This window comes from Diabrotica undecimpunctata, chromosome 1 (genome assembly GCF_040954645.1).
Source record: "Diabrotica undecimpunctata isolate CICGRU chromosome 1, icDiaUnde3, whole genome shotgun sequence".
Taxonomy (NCBI): Eukaryota; Metazoa; Arthropoda; class Insecta; order Coleoptera; family Chrysomelidae; genus Diabrotica; species Diabrotica undecimpunctata.
The window spans coordinates 11,646,808-11,669,954 of NC_092803.1; the positions used below are offsets into that span (position 1 = coordinate 11,646,808).

At 33.2% G+C, this 23,147-nt stretch overlaps 1 protein-coding gene across 4 annotated transcripts in view; it reads left to right on the top strand.

Annotated features, from left to right (window-relative positions):
• Positions 1–21,035, top strand: part of LOC140444668 (protein Fe65 homolog) — a 110,231-nt gene extending 89,196 nt beyond the window's left edge. For all 4 annotated transcript variants that reach the window (XM_072536444.1, XM_072536430.1, XM_072536438.1 and 1 more), the window contains 3 exons: positions 2,647–2,823; positions 4,993–5,163; positions 8,948–21,035. In XM_072536444.1, the coding sequence (XP_072392545.1) occupies positions 2,647–2,823; positions 4,993–5,142 (327 nt within the window). In that variant the 3' untranslated portion in view covers positions 5,143–5,163; positions 8,948–21,035. The remainder of the gene's footprint in view (positions 1–2,646; positions 2,824–4,992; positions 5,164–8,947) is intronic.
• Positions 21,036–23,147: the final 2,112 nt, after the last annotated feature.

Below are 23,147 nucleotides of genomic sequence, written 5' to 3' on the forward strand. Positions count from 1 at the left end.
GTAAGTAATCTGTTTTTCAATATTTTTATTGCATTTAAACAAAATTATAATGAATTTCAGTTCATTGATCAACTTCAAATCAATGTACATTCAAAATGGCAATAAACGTGAAACGACTTAACTGTTTTTAAACAGATCAATGGTGTGCTCCATGGTTCAATTTTCTATCCCTATGTAACTTAGTCATTAATATTATAGTAGTTAAAAAAAGGTTTCCTATATACAGACGATTTACTTATGCTCTGTAGCGAGATAGCATTTCAACTATATCAAATGTCATACAAAATGCAGTAAGCAACATATAGTTCTGTTCTTCGCAAAATGGCATCAAATTTTCCTCCTCGAAATTCAATATAATAAAATTTAGAAGGCAGCACTTAAGTTTTCAACACCCTGAGATATATCTAAATGGTGCACTTTTACCTTTAGTAAAATATCAGAAAATCATAGGAGTGTTATTTGATCAGAAATTGATCTGGCTCATAAAAATATTGGCATGTTATCATTGCAAAGCTTTTGTGCCCTCCAATTTTTGAAAAACTGGCAGGACCCTGGTCTTCCTGGCCTTTCGGCTATACGACCGTTAAACGAATCCACTGCCCCTACAAGACCGACACCAAAATGAAGGTGCCACGCTACGTACACAAGGAACATCTCTTGGGGCTCCACCTTCCCCGTAGTACCTGTCTTGCGATTACCTCGCCTACCTGTTATCCCCTCCCACAGGCGGATAACCGACGCAGGCAGAGGAATTTCCACCTCGCACGTAGACAGGTCGCCGCCGAGGATCTCTCCTCTACCACTCTTAGATCTCCTGGCGGGTACGTGCCGGGACACCAACACCACTCTTGACGCAAGGCCAAGAGAGGTGTGTACAGGTCCAGCTCGTTCAACCTCGCCTGGTTCTCTTGGAATGAGAGTAGAGTGGTCCCACGAGAGTCTCGTCTCGGATACTAGGAGTGTAGACCGGTGACCGTGATGCCTAAGCGTTCGTGTGCGTTTCTACAAACCCGACACCTCAAGCGACGGCTCTCCACCTCTCAATTCCTACCCATTAGTCGCATCTTACGACAGGCAGGGTCTTCTGACCTCGGCCGTATTCTTATCTCCGCGAGCCGAACGGAGAGTTGCATGTTATCAATGGGGAACAGAAGAACAAATGTTTCTAAGAACACAGATCTCTGATTTGATGCAGGCTAGATTATGGATATTTCCTTCACATGGCCGCGTCAATTTCTGACTCAATTTAAGGAAATTAAATCCAATATACAACAGTGTGCTCTAAGGTTATGTTTAGGAGCGTTCAGATTCAATCCAACAGGGCGATTATATGTGGAAGCCTACGAAACTCCGCTTCGTATTAGAGTTCAATCTACTGTTGAAGTATGTTGATAGACTATCAACAACTCGTAATTACTTCCAGTATATCCTCTTAAGTATATCCCCTTCTCAATAATCACCAAGAAGACTTTCCCACTTCTGCCAAGCTGCCCAATATTCGATAACTACTCTAAACTATCTTATTAAACGTACATTTGACTGCTACATACATCCAATCTTCCGCCGTGGAATAAAAATCCAAAAATAAACACCCTAACTATCCAAAGTGCCACACCCATTATTTAACCTTACAATACTCTTTTGTCAATATTTTCAATTATCATTATATTCAATAATCTAATAATATTTACTAACGATTTCAAGAAAATCCAGGCACTCATCTACAGTCCCATATAAAGTATGTACCTTCTAGTGGTGCGATACAGGCAACAACATGTTGGCTTACAGGGCAGTCCCTACAGTAGGAATCCTAGCCTGTATAGACACATGTAAGCGGGTGTGGGGTAATACTGCATTTTGAGTATGTTTATGTGTGTGTATGCTCCTATGGTATTAGAGGATATACTGAGTGATATTCCTTTAGACGGGAGAGTCATGATAGGAGGTGATTTTAATGCACATATGGACCAACCCAAGAGATTGCATGAAGCAATACATGGTGGACTAGACTTTGGAACTAGAAACAATGCTGGAGATGATATGCTGCTGTTAGCAACAGCATTAGATATGGCGATTGTTAACACATTCTTTCAAACGAGAAAAAGTCAACTTGTTACATACAAAAGTTGACACAAGTCTCAAATAGTACTTTAAAGTAATAGTGAGACTGTGAGCCAATAACATAAGCTGCTTGTGCTGGATATCGAAGTAAAAAGCAAAACAAAACCAAAATGTCGAACAGGGCCATAAAAATCAAGTGGTGCATGTTAAAACATGAGAAAGAGGGTCTATTCAGGGCAAAAATTGTAGAAAAAATGAGATAGAAGATGAAAGGAAGTCCTAATACAGTTTGAAAGAATATGTCTAGTATTATTGGAGGTACTGCTATTGAAGAAGCACCTGGAATAGCCTCAGGAAAGAAATTTGAGAATAAAGGAACCTGGTGGTGGTCGAACGAAGTTAATGTAACGATCGCGCGACCCTACACTACATCGAGTAGTAAACCCAATCCCATGCGTGGTTCTTAACAAAATAAAATTAAAATAAATCGAATCGAACTGAATCGAATTAAATTAAAAACCATCTCTACATAATTATCAAATCTTACTACAAGTATCTTTAATAATTCGTGTATTTTGATTTTAGGATGAACGTGTTTTAGCAGAATGCAGAGTTAGATATTTATCATTTTTGGGTATAGGCAAAGTAATCAAGCACTGTGCGTTTATCATGCACACGGCACAAGATACTTTCATGGCGCACGTGTTTTATTGTGAACCCTCGTCAGGTGCTTTATGTAAAACTATAGAAGCAGCATGTAAGGTAAGTCTAGAGAAACATACTAGTGCTCTTTAATGGCAATGAACTTTATAAAAAAATTTTTTTGATTATGTGGCTTTATTGGGTGTTCCAGGGATGATACTAGTATTTGAGACAGATTTAATAATGCTGGAGCAGGAAATATTTGGGAGCAGGTTCATTTAAATGTCAACACAGTCTCAGTTTATTCTAATTTATAAATCGATTTAAAGTGGATTATTTAATTACCCTATACTTAATCAGCAGAACCTTGACTTGGATAGCTGTGCTACTTTACATTGAGAAATATAAACAATCACAATATATTCAAACAATGTAATTAAGTACACACAAAAGTGTGTGTTCTTTAACAAGTTTATTAAAATATATATTAAAGTACACGTGCAAATCTAGTAATTATACCACCCACAACACAAATAATTACTGTTTTGTACAGAATTACTGGCTTTTACAGTATTTTTATAAAATTACTCAATTTTTACAAGTTTTTAAGTAAATTTTAACATTTTACATTCTTACAAAAGCGACTAAGTTGTAGACACGACATTTTTTACAAAAATTAACAACTTTTTCAAGTTTCACGAAATTATGAACATTTTACAACGTTTTGATAAAATTACTAATTTTAAGCAAGATATTTTTAATAATTACCTAGTAAGTTTCAAAGAATCGATAACCTGGGAATAGATGGAATGCAGTCGAGTTAGTACTAGATGGACAAATTGGAAGGAAACAAGTGGTGCGTTGAGTGACAGAAAGATTCAACAGATGGACAGACAGGAAGAGAAACAATAAATGCGTATGGCGGAAATGATAATGCTTAAATAGACCAGGGAATGACAAAAGATAATAGAATAAAAGATGAATATATTAGAGAAAGTGTCGAAGTGACACCAGTTGATGGCCAAATCGAAGAGGTTAGGATGCCTAGAGAAAGTTCAACGTTTAAATGATAACCACTGAATGTGAAGTTCAAGAATTGGAAGTTCCTTGTAGAGTTAGGAGAGAAAGGCTAAAAAATATGATTAGGGGGGTTGACCTCTACCGGAGCATAGGTATAAAGGCAAATATAATGATGAGCTATTAAGTTATAAAACTATTATAGTAATTTTTATACAATTCGTTGTAAAATGTTTTTCGTTACTAAGTGATATGTGATTAAATTAGGTAAGCTTTGGGAAGATTAGCTGATGTTCTATAAAGTTTGGTTAGGTTATGTTGGGTTAGCTGAGGTTTGGTTAGGTTCTGTTAGTTTAAGTAATCGGAGTGATCGAAGCGAACGATGATTCATTTAAAGTTAATTGCACGTGTCTGTCAATTTTGACGTTGACATTTCCTTGCAATGTTGCCGTATTGTCGGGATAGTACATTATGAAATGATAAAATGTAATTATAAATTCATCATTCATGTGTTCTGAGGTGTTTTGTCATTTTGTTTGTTTGTGAAATGCAGTAAATAATTACCTATTCACAATTCACAGTATTTGAGGTTTGAATACATTACAACAAATTTTGATATTAATAAAATTACACATGGCGACTCTGGAAATGGTACCAACATTTCCTAACTATCATTTGAACTCCATAACGTAAAGGTGACTTGGAGTACTGAATTTTTTCTTGATATTTAATGTAAATTAGTGTTTTTTGAGTATAATTTTTTTCCATTAATTTTATTTTATTGAAAATACGTTGGGTCAATATACAATATATAGGATAATATATAAGTAGATAGGTCAAAATCATTAGAATAATTCTCAAAATTATTTTCAGGGAATCTCTAAGCAATTGGTTGTACCTTAACGACGTAGAAATGTCGATGTGCAATGAATTTTTAAGGAAATAATGTACATACAGTATTTCCTTTAAAATTAAAATTAGTTTGCCAATTGCTAATATAACTAATTGTTTTACAATTTTTCTTAAACTCAAAGTGCTGATACATATTTAAGACAAGTCATTCTACTTATTAACGAAGGGCTTTTCCAACAACCTACAAGCATTTTATTTTGTGTCAAATTTGTTGCTTCAATTTCAAGAAAAAACATATTCTGTGAAAGTTGTTGATTACGAATTATATGACTGTTACATGAAACACTCTCCTTGCTTTTGATCATTTATAATAAACAAAAATTGCTAAAAAATTACTGAAAAATTTCATATTTTTTACAGCTTAGGTACCAGAAATGCCTGGACGCTCACCCCCAAGGTTTGGGGAACCCTAGTACTAATGTACATACTCCTGGCAGCAGTATTGGAGCCGCTTTGAAATCAATCGTAGGATCGCTTAGAGGTCGAAAGAGCAAGAGTACAGAGTCTTGAGATAACTTTATCCTAATTCAGGTATGTATGTTGCGAAAAAAAGTATTTATTGTTAATATCGGGATTATTATGCACTGGCATTTATTCTTGAAGTCGCGGAATTGACAACTACCGTCATTTAAACGTAAATTCCAAAACTTACTCTAGTTTTAATATTTCTCGATAGATCGGTACGACAATCGGCATAATCCTGGCTACCATTAATCCACTATTATTGTGTTCAAAACTGTCTGGTATATTTCCCTCGGTTTTGTTTCTATACAATTTATTTTTATTCTTTTTTTAATTTAATTTATTATTCTCGCCTTTTTCTCTATTGCATCCTGCTATTACTTGGACTTTCATATCGACAGCCCATCAATAAAAGACAGGAAACAAAACCAAATTTGCAATACTTCCGACAAAAATGTTTGTAACGATTAGTATATAATTAAAAATTATTGACTTTGAATAGAGGAGTCAAGTTTTTTATTTTCCATGTCATTTAACTGGGTACTTGTCTTAAGATATTTGGTTTGTGATAACATAAAAAGATTATAAATATATAACACAAGACTTGTCGAAAGCTAGTTCGGTCACCACCATTTCCCATCACTCACCATTTTCAATGGATAGATAAGGTTTAGGTAAAATAAGGAAGGATTGGACTTAGGAAAGATTATTATTTTGTGAGTTTTAATATGATATGAGAACCTTTTTTGAGGACTACCGACCTATCAGTTCTCATCAGTTTCTCTACAGGGCCATGAAAGATGAATACGAAAGTAGATTACAGTTTAGTGAGGTAATGATCTATTGTTTCGATAATTTAGTCATTCATTTTTTTTTTAATTTTTTTCTTGTAAGTTTACTTATCATCATTCTCGGGGTTTATAGGCCCTGATCTGAAATCACTGCTCCCTGGCGTTTGTTCTGCAATTGCTGCAATATCAAACGCCTGATGGCCACAGACATAACTGTTTTTTCGCTCACTGACGATTTTCCTCGAATATATGCGCTATTTATAACCTTCAAATGAGTGTTTTTAAATTTCGATAACCTATCAGAATATCCATGGGTAGTAGTGTGATGTTCTACTAAAGTTATGACGTTATGTTCTGTAACTGCTGATTTTTCTGACCAAGTACACAGCTCCTCTTGTGTGCATTCAAACTAATATATACACTACGTTTTGTTGGTCCTATGTACACAGCACCATAGTTAGAGGGAATACGGTAAATTATAGGAGTGGATAATGGATTTCTTGCTTTTGCTGAACTTGCTTTCAAGAAAGCGTGTTCGATGGTTTTAAGATGTACTTGATGTCGTGTTTTTTACGATTTTGTTAATTTGATTCGTCACATTTTTAATATACGATAAGAAAGCAATATATTTTGTTGAGTTCCTTCTTCTATTGTAGGTTGGCAATCATTATGGCGATTCTAACTTTATTCACAGTTGTCCTGAATAATTGAGTGAAACTTATATTAAACCACTCTCTTAAATTTATGTCTCAAAAAATTCTCCTTTTTACAATACTGCGCTTGTCCTTGATCGGTCCTTTCATTATTAGTCGTCATTATCGGCATTTTATATCTTGTTTTCCTTATTATAAGTACTTAAGCTTATTATTTTTCTTAAGCATCATATTCTTTCGAAAGCTTATAATTCGTATAGGTCTGTTTTTCAACGTTCGTGTTTCAACGCCACACAATAAAGTGGGTTTATTTTCGTAGTTGTTGTAATATACGCTGTATATTATTAAAATTATCTCATTTCAAATATTTATATCGCAAAAAGTTAACGTATTTTCTTAATATATTTGTTATTAAGGGATTTACTTAATAGAACAGAATGACGGTATTAGATTTTTGTTTTGATAAAGTGCAGCAACAACCGTTGATACGTATTTCGACCTCCTTAAGTCTCTTCAGAACGGTATAGCCACTGCTCTGAACCAAAACAAAAATCTTTCCCGTCCCGCCCTAGGACGGGAAAGATTTTTTTTTTTTTTGTTATTTTTATTTTTGTTTTGGTTCAGAGCAGTGGCTATACCGTTCTGAAGAGACTTAAGGAGGTCGAAATACGTATCAACGGTTGTTGCGGCACTTTATCAAAACAAAAATCTAATACCGTCATTCTGTTTTGTTATTTACTTCGTTGGAAGTACGAGAAACTGAATTCACTACGAATTTTGACTAGGATGAACGGCTTGTGGAATGCAATTTTAGATTCCCTTGCCGAGTAATTCATCCAGCTGTTTGTTTCGCAAATTTTAGGAAACACAGTGGTTAAGATTTGAATTCGGTTTCGCTAAGTAGAAATCGTTTGATTTCTCTTTTTGATTTACTTAATGTTTGCTGAAATTTTTTAATGTATTTGACATCTTTCGAAATACTACGACTGCGCCAATTTGATGTGACGCCATATTATATGTTTTTAGAGGTTAGATCAAGATTTTAATACGAAATAAACCGAATTTCTTATGTTATTCTCTTAAAGCATTGTTTCATCATCATCATCATCACCCTGACCTTTGCGTCCACTGCTGGACATAGGCCTACGTCATTTTTGTCCATTGTGCTCTATCTTGAGCACTTCTCATCCAATTTTTTGACATTTTCTTGAGATCGTCAGTCCAGTTATTCTTTAATTATAATCCTGGGTTTTATTACGGTGGTGATATTCCCTTTATCAGCAGCTAAATTAAATTGTCCTTTTGATCGCTTAGATCCTTGATTGCTTTTTTTTTTTTTCGAAAGATGAGAAGTTCTCTTAAGTGCTTCGGCTCATTGTAGTATCCATGATCGTTGGAAGTACGAGAAACTGAATTCACTACGAATTTTGACTAGGATGAACGGCTTGTGGAATGCAATTTTAGATTTCCTTGCCGAGTAATTCATCCAGCTGTTTGTTTCGCAAATTTTAGGAAACACAGTGGTTAAGATTTGAATTCGGTTTCGCTAAGTAGAAATCGTTTGATTTCTCTTTTTGATTTACTTAATGTTTGCTGAAATTTTTTAATGTATTTGACATCTTTCGAAATACTACGACTGCGCCAATTTGATGTGACGCCATATTATATGTTTTTAGAGGTTAGATCAAGATTTTAATACGAAATAAACCGAATTTCTTATGTTATTCTCTTAAAGCATTGTTTCATCATCATCATCATCACCCTGACCTTTGCGTCCACTGCTGGACATAGGCCTACGTCATTTTTGTCCATTGTGCTCTATCTTGAGCACTTCTCATCCAATTTTTTGACATTTTCTTGAGATCGTCAGTCCAGTTATTCTTTAATTATAATCCTGGGTTTTATTACGGTGGTGATATTCCCTTTATCAGCAGCTAAATTAAATTGTCCTTTTGATCGCTTAGATCCTTGATTGCTTTTTTTTTTTTCGAAAAATGAGAAGTTCTCTTAAGTGCTTCGGCTCATTGTAGTATCCATGATCGTTTCGATTGGGATTTTATATTCGACGTCCGGCGAGGATTCACGAATTTCCAATTTAACATAAGCAATTATATCCTCAACCGGTATTGTACTTAGTATTATGGCAAATTTTCTAACTTTGGCTAAAACGCCACTTCTGATGCTGAGAGTGCTCCTTCGGAATTTATGATAATTATTGTTCTTACTATCCTGTGTATTCTACTGGCTAACTACCAAACTCGTTGATTATTTATGATCCGCGTTCTTAATATTTCTTTGCGAATTAATCCATAAAACAGTATTTGCCGACAGAATCAAATTCCAAATGTCTCCACTCATTTCAATACAGATAATATTTGTTTAATAATTGATATATTTTTTCTTTTGCAGGACCTAGGCACAGGATCAGCAGAGCGTGACGTGATCAAACACAGGCACCTGCAATCACCCCTAACACAGAAGTACTTTAGTCCTAGTAACCCTCCATCTGCGAACCTCAACTCTCTCCTTTCACCTATGATGATAGCAAAGACGTACCGAGACCCCACTCTGTCTCGTCGCCGTGATTCCCTTAACTGATCTTTCCCTTTACGTTTACCCCCCTCCCTCCTCTTTCATCGATGTTTCCTTTTCAAAAAGCGTAGATTAAGATATAATATTAACTAAATATGAAATTGTTGAATCTCTATTTAAAGAAATTATTTATTCTTTTCATTTTCGTTTGGATAATTTTTGAAGGCAGCTAAAGATAGCATATTATTCTACGAAGATCTATTGGAGTAATTATTTCTGATATTATCTTTTGTAAAGTTGTCCCTGGGTTTACTTGATTTGTTGAAAATTTCGTCAATATTTTATCCAGTATATGAACTGTGGAAACTCAGTAGATTAGAACTGAATGTATTGTCAATTTTGATATTTGGATTGGCTGGGGTACTAGTTCTAGGATATGGTGCGCATAAAAATTATTAAAAAGTTGATAAGTACCGAGGTGTAGGTTACAAGTTCACAAATAACATTCTGTTACTGATGGATTTGGAACAGTTTAGTTTCGTGGACGTAATGCATTGCATAACATGCTTAAACAGAGCCATCCATTTTCCCGATTGCATATTGGCTACAATGGCAATATTCCGCCCGAAGAACTTGGATCGAAGATGCACTGGCCACACTCTCGAAGAAAGAATCCGAACTATTGGTAGTAGGGTTGGATTCGCCACCTTAAATAGCTAAATTCATGACTAGAAAATCAATTTAGCTGATCTAGTTTCAACCACTTAGAGACAAGATATTCGCTCATGTTTTCCCACGCTTGTTGTACTCTTCATCGTCCCCAATATAGTAGACAAAGAGAATAAACACTGGAAGATTCTCCCTATTTACTGTATTTACTAGCAGAATTTAGCTGTGATGATGACACCATGTTATGAAACTAAATTGAGAAAATAGAACAAAAATTAATATTTTAGTATAAATGAACTGAACAAGGAACTGATATTAACATGAGAAGGGACATGAAATGATGATCAGGAACATTAAATGAATGAGAAGAAACATTAAATACACATTAAAATTATTTTTGGTCCTATTAGTTAGGGAAATCATCGGATAAGTCCAATATTCTTAGAAACAGGAATTATTTTATTGTGAATAGTAAATTAATATAAATAATTGTCTAATTGTTGCCATATATATACTTTTTCCTGTGAGTAAAGACAAATTTAATAAAAATAAAAACAAATTCTCCTCTATATACAGAATAATTGCCAGATATTTACAGATGAATTTGACTAGTAAAGTATCAATACCGGTCCGCCCTAGCAAAGTTTTTCAGCTTTACAATTAAATCTCAATCAATTTTATACTTATGTATTTCAACAACATTGTCACATATGTCTTGCCAAATATACAATTTTTTGTTCCTTAATTCTCAGTCCAACTTTGCTGAGTAAAATGCATCTCTGAAAAAAAAGACAGACACACACACAAAAATTGAAAAATCACAAGAACATTGACAAACTCACCAGGCTTCCGGGTTAAACCGCATCGATTATCACTGCGCCGAGCATTCAAAATTCTCTCTAACGTCTTCTTCAGGGCTTCCGGGGTCTGTCTCCTGAGCCCCCAGGAACTAATGCACTATTCACTAGTCAGTGCACTAATACTACTACGCAGTAGTGTCTGGGGGCTCAGAAGACTGAGACCCCGAAGTCCTGAAGAAGACGTCAAAAAGCATGTCGAAAGCTCGGCGCAGTGATAATCGGGAAGCCTAGTGGGTTTAATTGTACTAACCACGGAAAATTTCCGAACACACACACATATTTATATATATATTTCATTAATATACTCATATTTAGGGTTTCTACAGTAGTCACTGCCTTCCCTCGCTCAATCGTTTTCATCTCTCTGTTGTCACATTCTCCATCGTTTAGGCCTCTCTTACTCATGGCGTCGTCTACTTTGTTCCTCCAGGATCTTCGGGGTCGTCCTCTTTTCCTCCTTCCTATGGGGCTCCATTCGGTTATTCTCTTTATCCATCTGCTGTCGCTAGTTGTTCTTACATGTCCATACCACTTTAGTTTTTTTTTTTTCTAGATATGTTAGTATGTCTGTTTCTATTGATGTTCTTTGCTTTATTTCGTCATTACTTCTCCTATCCATTCTTGTTACTCTGCAGCATCTTCGCAGTCATTCCATCTCTGTTGCTACTATCTTACTGCTATTTTTCTTGTTTATAATCCAATTTTCAGCCCCATATGTCATAATACTTTGCACTAATGTTTTATAAATCTGTGTTTTTGTCTTCATATTTATTTGTCGCTCCCACCATACTGAGTTAACTTGTCGGATTGCTGTTCTTGTTTGTCCTAATCTTTGCTTAATTTCTTCCTCTGTTTTTGCCTTTTTCGTGATTATAAACCCCAAGTATTTGAATTTATCCTTTCCTTTGATTGTCACGTTGTCGTCAATCTGTAGATCTATGTCTTCTTTACTTGCGACTTATAGGTACTCTGTTTTCGCGAGGTTAATATCTAGGCCAGCCTTGGTATATTCTTCTTGTAGTTTCTTCATCATGTAACTGAGGTCTTCTTGGTCTTGTGCAATCACTACTTGATCTTCTGCAAAGCTTAACGTATATAGGTATTCGTTTCGTACGGATACTCCCATGCCTTCGCATTTTCTTTTCCATGTAATCAAGGCTTTCTCTAAGTATATTTTGAATAGGGTTGGAGATGTGGAACAACCCTGCAAGAGCCCTTTTGTTGTGGTGAAGTCTCCTATGATTCTTGTTCCCATTTTAATGGACACTTTATTTTCTTTATACAGAGCTTTTGTAGCTTCTATGAGTTCCGTCTGTATTTCTTATTTCTACATTTCCTGTCGTAGTTCTGACCTTGGTACAGAGTTATACGCCTTTCTCAGGTCCACAAATGCTAAAAATATATATTTTTTTCAAAAATATTTTGAAAATAAAAAATATTAAAAAATATTTTACCGTCTCACAAAATTCCCTAAATATTTTAAATATTTCTGTATTCGTGGCATCAAATATATTACAAATCATTCCATTTGACAGAGTTATAGCTATCTAATGAGTGTAATGGTTACACGTTGTAAAGAAAATGAATTTAAAATTTAAATAATGGTACACAACACGAGTCAAAACACGAAATCCTCAGTGGCCAATGACAAGCGACTTACTTTCCTTAGTTTTAGGTTCTGTGAGTAGAGGAGGGACGTAATGTAAATAAATATTCGTGAATAATTTCATACATGTAAAAAGAACGGGCGAATAGACTTTAATCGATTCCATCAAGACATCAAAATTGATAACACAGTTCCCAAAGTTCTTTTAGTAAATTTTGAACATATTCAAGAAACCCTGAAACACCTTTGCAAAAGAATAAAATTAGAATTGGAATTAGAAAATTGACATAAAAGATCTTCGTCGAATAATAATCTATTCAGAGGAATTAATAAAACAAAAAAAATAGCCTTGTAAGCCAGAATAGTCCATATGTAATGGACGTAGTTAACTGGCCATATTTAAAGTAAAAAATTACAGCCTCAAAAGAGCGATGGCAACTTTAAGCCAGTTAAAAATTTTAAATCAAAACAATTTTAGGGAATTGAAATTAGCTGTTGGTATCAACTGTTTTTAAAGTTGGCAGAGCTTTTTGAACGGTATGTTAACCGACAAAAAATGATGCGTGAGATTGTAAGATAATCTATTGGAACTAAAACAAATAAGACTATGGAAATTAATAATACGAATCTATTTTGTAACAAACGGGAAAGGTATTATTCATACCGACGGCGAAGGCGTTTAAAAAGCTTTGATTCTCTTTATACAGGACAAAAATTAGGAGGAAAAAATGCTTTTTAATAAGGCATTAAAAAACCTTTCTTATTTAGATAGATATGACTTAATGCACTCAACACATTTCAACAAAGAAGACACCCGAAACGTTGGTTTTCGGCAACTCAATTGAATATGCACTCTTCGGAATTCCAAAACGGTTCAACAGTATTCCACAGCCGGTTATAAAATAAATGCAAACGCTGACTCGGTAGGTTACATATATATCATGGAAATCTAAGGGAAATGGATATATCAATACCTATAAGGATAGAGGAAGAGAAAGAATCTCCTTAAAATGAGTAAAACATAACAAAAAATAGTTTATCACAGTTGAACGCATCATTTTATCACCCGTTTCGTCCATATATAAAAACGAATACCCCTTATTCCTAACATATGTTTAAAACTTATTTATTTAAAGTGTTTAGTTTGATGTATAAAAGAACTACTGCCTGTTGTTGGTAAGGTAAATTTCTTACTTGTTGTAATATATGCTGTATATTGTTAAAAATAACTCATTCCAAATATTTATATCGCAAAAAGTTAACTTATTTTTCTTACTAATTTCGTTATTAAGGCATTTATTTGATGTTTATTGGAACTGCTTATAATATTTGACACCTTTTGTAATACGACTTTATATATTTTTTGAGGTTAGGTTAGGATTTTAATACGAAATAAACTAAATTACGTATGTTATATTCAGAAAGTGTTTAAAAAAAACTTTTTTATTTAGGAAAACGTTTATTTTTTTTTTATTTTCTTGCTTAAACACTCATATTAGTGTAAGAAAAGATTACATATAAGTTATCAATAGTTTTAAAACAGTTAATATGAGAATAGAACAGAAAATTTGTTTTTTTTTAATCAAGACCTAAAACCACGTCAAAAAACATATTAAAATACAATATAGTTACAGTATTATGTGCAGTTCCAATCTTGTATATCGTAATAGCTGAAATTGTAGCTTAACAGTGTATCACTGCAACGCTCTTTGGGTGACATCATTTATCTATAACAAGACTGATGTTAACGATATCCCAGTGTTTTATAAAGAATAATAACCAAAAATGCTTTCAAAATAAGTGAATAGCTGAAGTGAGAAGAGAAGTTGGTGAAACTTCACAAGGCTTTGTATAATTGGAACCTACTTGTTGTAGCACTTACTGTACTATTTGTATTATGATTTAACAAAGACTATTTTAAGATGTTTTGACAGCATTTTTGGGTGTTTGGTATCACCATATCAAGTAACAGTCACAAATTGTGTAGAAAGAGTATGGTTAATGACCAATTTGGTTTCGTTAAGGTTTATTTGCACAATGTAACATTGAATCAAAAGGGGTTAAGAAGTTAAATCCATCTAGAAGAGTATCTACATGGATTTTCAGTCAATGTTTACCGAAAATTATGGAAGCAGTACATAGGCTTGTTAAAAAGAACGATTTTATTATCTACATGGTTTTCTAGTCGATATCCTTCATCATTATAATATACAGAGTGGACCAAAAGTATAGAAACGCCTAGTTATCTCTTAAATGAATGGTTCGAATTATACAAAGGCAGGAATAGACGTATTTTTCCATATGAGGATTTGAAATTTGATGTTTATAACTTTGGCAAATTTACCGTTTTGCTGATACAATTAGTCACTTTTGTTTTTTAAATACAACATCCTGTATATTGTACCTTTATTGAATTCTCCAAACCGTATACAATACTTTTGATTTTATGTAGTGAGCAATATTTTAAAAAGATAAAACAAAAGTCTAGAAACGCCGAATCGTTCTCAATAAATTTTTTGATACAAACTATGTACACTCGATAAGAAAGAAGACAGTCAGAACCGATAAGAAAGAGAGACAACTGGATGACCGATGAAATACTCAGCAGGATGGACCAAAGAAGACAAGCCAAGAACAAAGACAGTCATAATTACAAAATCATTAACAATGAAATCAGAAAAATGATAAGAGAGGCAAATCAAACAAAAGAGGAAAAATGTAAAGAGATAAAGATCTTCAGAACAAATACGACCTATTTAACCTACATAAAAAGGTTAAAGAAATGGCAGGGCTGCAAAAAAGAACTCTTTTAGATAAAAATGGAAATACTATGATAACGACTGACGAAAAGCTAAAACGATAGAAAGAATATAGGGAAGAGCTCTTCGACAACGAAAGAGAAAAGCTACAAGACATATTTTTCGAGGACAGAGAAACAAGTATAGAAATTACAAAAGAAGAAATATTGTATGCACTAAAGAACACCAGAAACGGAAAAAGTCCGGGCTCAGCTCAACTGCCTATTGATATCCTTAAAATAATAGAAAATGAGTACATGGATGTCCTCTTAAAGCTCTTTAATGAAATTTATCCATCGGGTGACATACCCAATGAATGGTTGACCTCAACATTTATTTGTCTCCCAAAAAAGAAAAATGCTAGAGAATGCACCGACCGCCGCACCATAAGCCTGATGTCTTACACACTTAAAATGTTTTTAAAGATCATCCATAAACGCATTTACCAAATACTTGCTATGGGGAAGAAACCCAATTTGGATTCCGTAGAGGCGTAGGTACCCATGAAGCTCTCTTTGCATTCAACGTACTAATCCAGAGATGCTTGGATGTGAACCAAGATATGTACGTATGTTTCATAGATTACAACAAGGCTTTCGATAAAGTCCGCCACAAACAGCTAATGGACGTCCTCAAAGCAAAACAATTAAAATACAATGACTCTCGAATTATAACAAATCTATATTATAAACAGCAGGAACACATACGCATTAATAAACACGACATCAGAAGAGTTCGAAATTAAAAGAGGAGTGCGACAGGGGTGTGAATTGTCACCACTACTATTCAATACATACTCTGAAGAAATTATGAAAAGAGCTCTTGAGGGAGAAACAGCAAGAGAGTATGGAGAAGAGTATGGATTATCAATAAAAATCAAGAAAACTAAATTTATGAGGATATCAAAAACCCAAAATAATGATGAAAGCTTGACAATTAACGGTAAAACTTTAGAACAAGTTGAAAACTACAATTATCTTGGCACAATAATTAATCAAACAAACGATTACTCCAAAGAAATCAAAGTTCGAATAGAGAAAGCACGAACAAACTTCTACAAAATGAGAAAGGTACTTTGTGCAAGAGAACTGAAATTAGACTTGAGAGTTAGACTGGCAAGGTGTTATATTTTCTGGACTCTGCTTTACGGGATAGAAGCATGGACACTTAACGCGTTACTAAAAAGTTGAAAGCATTTGAACTGTTGGTGTATAGAAGAATCCTGAAGATATTATGGACCGAGCATGTAACAAACAACGAAGTCATGAGAAGAGTCAACAAAAGAATGGAAGTATTGGAAACCATCAAGACACGAAAGCTGCAATACCTGGAGCATGTTATGCATAATGAAAGATACAACATACTTCAATTAATTATACAAGGGAAAATCCAGGGCAAGAGAAATATAGGAAGGAGAAAAATCTCATGGTTGCGTAACTTGAGGGAATGGTACGGATGCACATCAATCGAACTATTCAGAGCGGCAACATCTAAGATCAGAATAGCCATAATGATTGCCAAACTCTGTCGCGGAGATGGCACGTAAAGAAGATGTACAGTCGACTCTCGATAACTGAAACGTTGATAACTCGAAATTCTCAATAACTTGTACTTTTACTCTGGTTCTGTTTCAATCCTATTCTATTGTGAAAAATTTAACCTTTATAACTGGAACACATACCTCGATAACTCGAAAGTGATACATATGTTCGTTTACCTTTGTAACTTGAACTTGTCAAATTTTAACCATCATTTTAGAAGGTCATGTTTGTTTATTTTCTTGATGATACATCAGTCATATTCAGTTCTCAGTTTAATCCTAACGAAAACATGTCGAGTTTCCAGAATACTAAAAAACTTCGATCATTAACAATAAGAGAAAAAATTGCGTTAATAAATGCTACAGAAAAAGGGAATAAAACAAAATCTCATTTGCGAAAGAATTTGACATTGGAATGAGCACGCTGTTCACCATACTTAAAAGTAAGGAAGATTATAAAGATTTTAGCGAATTCGACTCAAGGCAACGTCTACAAATTTCGGTCGAAGTCTGCTGGCTTCTCGGATCTAGAAAAATGTCTCTTGAAATGGTTTCAGGAATGTCGAAGAAAAAACGTCCCAATCAGTGGAACTTTTCTCCAGAAGAAGACCTTAACTTTCGCCAGTCAGCTAGGTTACAAAGACTTTAGGGCTAATAGTAGTAGTAGCTACACCGCTAACTTAATTTTCGTAAAAAGTGGACTTAATCCACTATGGTTCTGAACGCCTCATATACTGAATTTCTTCAAAACTGTTTGGCACTGAGAAGTTGTATTTATTTAAGACCTTCGTTACTAGATAAAATACCAAGTGTTAAATATGCCTGAACTCGTATTGAAGTTAGGATTCTAATAATAATACATTATAAAGAGTGTTGTATTTAAAAATCCAAAGTGGCCAATGATATCAGAAAAATGGTAAATCTGGCAACATTGCAAATGTCAAATTTGAAATCTACATATTGCAGAATAATCGTATCCCGGTTTTTGTGCAATTCGGACCATCCATTTAAGAGATAACTCTCCAGACTTTTGGTCCACCCTGTATAAAAAGAATACATAAATAAACGAATAAAATTTAGATTTTAGCATTTATAACTTAATTTAAAAAAGCAATTTCAAATAAGGATGGTTTAGAGATTTGTATGAACAAACTGAGAGATTTTATATTTATGATAGTCGTAAAGAATATTCTCAATCGTTTATTAAATGTTATTTACAGCCATTTTAGAATCATAATAAATACATTTTGCAGTTACTGGAACGGTTACATGTAACATATATTTCATAAATGGCACGAAAGTCAGCATTTAGGACGTTTTCCATCCATGTAATAAAATAGTTTGATAATTAATCATTTTTTCAATATTACATTAGTGTAACTAAAGTTTAACGATAAAACTTCTAGTCATAACTAAGAATAAATGCTTACATTTTATACCAAAGTTTTTTTCAGTAAAATATAATTATTTTAAAATGTTACTTTATATTTTCCGGTCACCCAATTTGAGTATTTCGAGGAAATCGGAAGAATTTTTAGATATTTTAAAGGAATTGATGACCAAGCCTTGCAGAAGAGTCGTTAAGTTTGATATAATTGTAATATTTGTGAAACAATGTCATAAAAAGGTGTAGAGATGGTAAAAGTCATATTTTGTTGCTATTATTCCAAAGATGGTTATTTAAACGTTTCTATCTCTCTTCCTCGCTCTCTCGATATGGATGAGGGATATAATGACAAAAAGAAAGGTGTTTTGACCTTGAAAACAGATCATAAAAGTATTGACGATGATCAGATGCTCACCTGATCGACCAAGTAGAAAAACAAATCAAACTGCCATAGCCATAGCACATGAAACATCGTTTTAAGTGAAACAATCTCTGCGTGTATTACCTTACATTCATCTTCAGTTGGTTTAAACTTCTTCTTCTGTTTCCTCTTTATAAGCAATTCTGCTTGTTCATTGGCGGATTAATACCTCTATGGAAGGTTGTCACTCCAACTTTTGCGCGGTCGTCCGATACTTATTTTGACGACACTGATTTCTATTACTCTATTATTATACTTATTAATTATATTATTCTATTATACTTTTTTTCTATTTTGTGTCCATTCGTTTACACTGTACGTTACATTTTCTTCTAATGTCTTTACTTCTCTTTCGATTTCTCAGCGTATTTCCTGTATTTTCCTTGTTGTGTGTAAGTAGTGGATTTAAAAAAAATTATAGATAAAAAATGTGAACACACTATCATAGCGCTTGTTATTGATTTCTCAATTTTTAATTCACGAGCCCAACAACATTGTACATTTTTATCTCGACGAAAAAAGTGCATACTTATTGCTTCCGAACGATAATTACTGCATTGCGGTACAGAACAGTATTGTTTGCATTTACTTTTTCACATTATGGTACTTTATTTAATATTATTTACACTATTTATAACTATTTAATTAAATGTCAAATGTTTTGTTTCCCTACGTGCTCTAATTCGAATTTTTGCCGCACCTTGTTGCCTCTTTCGTTTGACATCGCCAATCATTAACGTACTCGAGCCATACCGAACAAATCAGGAATGACAGGAGAAAGAGGAAAGCACGTTGGGATTCCAGATATTTGTCTAAAGAAGTTGCAGAATATTTGAAAATAGTGACATTTCGAAACTCACCAGAATGTCTTAAAATCAACCCTTAGAGACAAAATTAAGATAATGAAATGTGTGGATTTGCAGCAATGTGAACAGTAGTAAAGATGCCTAAATTGGTTTGATAAATATTAATTTCTATTTCTAATTTTAAATCGATTTTTAAGAAGGTTTTGGTCTATGACAAAAACGTACCTAACAGTAAGAAAATCCTTCCAATTTTCAAGTAACTCGCTCTATAACATCGTAAGCAATAGATATATTAGATGTGTTGTACAGAGTACTATAATTTTATTTATCACTGAAACGTTTCGAATGTTTGTACGATCTGTTAGTAATATTGTTTTTGTAAGTTTATGAAACTTACCGATTATTTATTAGTAGTATTTTTGATGTCGTTATGGTTTTGTTTTTAAGAGTCAAGTGGTTTAATTTTGTCGATGGTGCTATGTGCTTTACGCTAATAGTATAAAAATAAGACTGTTCCATTCAATAATGTAAAAAAGAGCACGGGGGACTTTATGTTTTTTAATCAAATCATATTATACTATACCGAAAGTTGTTGTCAAGCTGCCATTGCAGTGTATTACTGGTTGTATAATTAATAGGAACAAATTTGCAAATCTGAACAAAAAAATCTGAAAAATTGTAATATTTAAATAAATATATGTTTTGAAATTGTATTCCGATAAAATATTAAACATCTAACAATTAAAGATTTACAACGAACTTTATTATAATATTTAAAAGTTCACTTTTAAAAACGTCCACAACAGAAATGTCCAACTGACTTCAAACCTCAAAAAATTTAAACGCGTTTGCGAGGGATGGTTGGAAAACTTTTTTAACACGTTCTGCACAAGTTTTAGCTTTCTCTTTACTACTTTTTGACTTCGAAATTCAGACGGCTAAATTTCAGACCCAAATTGATTATTCGCCAATAATGTGGGGAAATTTGTAATGTTTCGTGACAAAGAGATCTAAACTTACAGTGGCGCCATCTCCCACAAACTCTCAAAATCAATTTGTACTCGCTCTGCTGTGTTTTTAATAACGAGCAGTCATAAAAGATTGGTTTTGTGATGCAAATCTCTTGTAATATAATCATTATTAATGATCGATCATTTACTCAAACTTTCAACCCTTATTTATCCGAATATATAGAATGCCACCCAGAATCTTCAACTTTTTGATGTATCCTAGCAACATTTTTGATTGCTCGTTCTCTTATCTAACCAGAGCCCCTGTTAGACTTATATGTTGAGCCCCTAAAAATTTCATTTAGCTTAAACCTTGAAGTATGATCCGAAGTAGGCCATTGTTCATTATGTGTTATATGGCCCCGATATTTCAGTTTGCGACGTTTTATGTCATGACTAGTTCGCGCTCTTACCCATTCTGTGCAAAATTTCTTCGTCGGTAACTTTGTTTAATCCTTAACATGCGTCTATAGCACCACATTTAAAATGCTTCGAATCTCTTCAGTAAGACTTCAGTTATGTTCCATGGCTCCACTTCATACAGAAGAACCGAGAATATGTAACATTTTGTATCTTGACGTTAAAGATTTTTTTTTTTTAATTTTGATGAAAGCTAATCTTGTCTTTTCGCTCTCTATCTTAATTTCCGAATAATTTATCAGAAATCATATGAAATTGACCATGGTATAGGTTCTGACATATTTTTATTCTTTTAAATGCTTTACGTTTATAACTTTGATCTGTCATTTGTCTACATGCTTAAATGATTACGTCATAGCTGTTATATTGCAAGTATATTGCGGAGCGTACCACAAGACAATGACATCTTTTGTGGTATAAAATATCTTCTGCTTAATATATTCTATTAATTCTAACTAATATATTCTATTATAAAAAATAAATTCGCTGTAAACTCGACCTCCTATGTCGAGTGAAAGGGTGGTTAAGCACCCACACATATTGAACCTAACCTAATGAATACATTTTCCTAAAATCTAAATCGCAATTGCGAATCATATTGTGCACAATAAATAATTATTTAAGTGAACATTTAAGTGTAATTTTAAAACTGTTTAGATAATGTTTGCCTATCAATCGACCGTTAAAAGTTCTCCCGTGTCTTTGCTAATACGTAATTTAAAACAATTTCATATTTATATATAAAAGTTTTTCAAAAAATAAAGATGTTAGAAATATGTGCACTATGCTATTTTGATTTTTCTTGCTTGAAAATGATAAATGGTATAACGCTTGTTTTCTGATTTCTCAAGAGCACCAGAAAAAAATTAACAATAATAATTGTATGGTAATGGTGTATCGTGTACATATTTTCAAAAATGCTACTAAGACTGCTTTCAAAGTCCTTTATATCTGCTTAGTGAAAGGCAACCAAATTAAATAATTTTTTATTAATGTGGTTGGTATTTTTATTTATTTATCCTTTCTAAAACTATTCTCCACGAATCACAGCGGTACAAGCGATCGGTTCTTTAGATTATTGTGACGTAATATTAATTAGTGTACATGCCCGGGTATCTCTTATGGGAGTGACAGTCCTCTGAAATTTGTATTTCCTAAGGACACCAGAGGGCGTAGCATTCATAGTAAAGCTTCGTGACTGCGCAATACCGCAACCAACAAAACAAGTACGCCATTTTTATTGTGGTTTCGACACAGTGTTTTGAGTTGTATTATTTGCGATTAAATAATTGTTTGTTTTTTTGCCATCATATTTAAATAATTACGGTTTTTAACTGTTGCGTTAATGGTTGTAATAATTACAATAAGGATGCTCAAATGCATATTTTTCCAAAAGATAGGGCGGTAAGTAGAAAATGCTGATATAAGATTTTATTTATTTTTTAATAATTGCCTTAAAATGTCCGATGTTGTCCCAAACTTCTTTCTTTCACGTTATGATGTGTATTAGAATTGTTGCCGATATAGAATTAGGTAAAAGTTTTTTAGGAATTAAAATTATCGCCATTAAAAATGTGGCAATTCTTCAATGTTTCAAGAACTTTTTCTACAAAACTTTTGTTTATTTGTCCTTTTGTAAAGCACCTCTAGAAATATACTATGTAACATTATTTCACAAAAAATATTAAAAACAAACTATTTATTTTTTAGCTTTATGATATTTGGATTAACAAAATTGGCAGAGAAGACTTGCACAATTCATTTTGGACCAGAAGCCCGCTATGTTGGATTGAGATATAAGTCCACCTTGAAATGTGATGCTATTCCTTCTCTGTTTCTGTGTTGTAATTTATAGAAACTACAGAATAGCCACTGTTTAACCAACTACATTTAAATACATGTAATTAATGTTTATATAAAAACGTAAAAAAGAAAATAAAGTAGAAAAAGAACCAACGTTTGTTTTATTTTTGTAATCAAACCCTCAATATTAATCTTTATATTTGAAGAATTACGAGAAGATTTTTTAATAAGATGTTGCTTTCCTAAGGCCGCCAGATGGCGCATTGTCCAGAAATAACCTACACAGTTTCCTATCTATTCAGTAATATATATTCTTTATCTATGTTAGTGTACCTAATCGTTAAATTTTTCGTGTTTCGTTAAATTATTTTATTAATTATATATATATATATATATATATATATATATATATATATATATATATATATATATATATATATATATATATATATATTCTTAAAAGTGCAAAAAATAATATGGATGTAGCACGACAGGCACACGACGATAAGAGCAATGGGTAAAAGTAAATAATTTAATATATTTAAATAATAGATACAGACCTGAAGACAAAGGATAATATATTGATAAAAACTTATCCAGACTTTTACCATCAAAATTGGTCAGAATATTAGACCAGGCAAATTAGCAAAAAACGGTGAAAAAAATGTTTATGTAAAGTTTTATGATGGAAAACAAGCTTGATATCTTTCATCAATGGAATCATATGGAATTAATAAAAACACACACCCCACTAAAA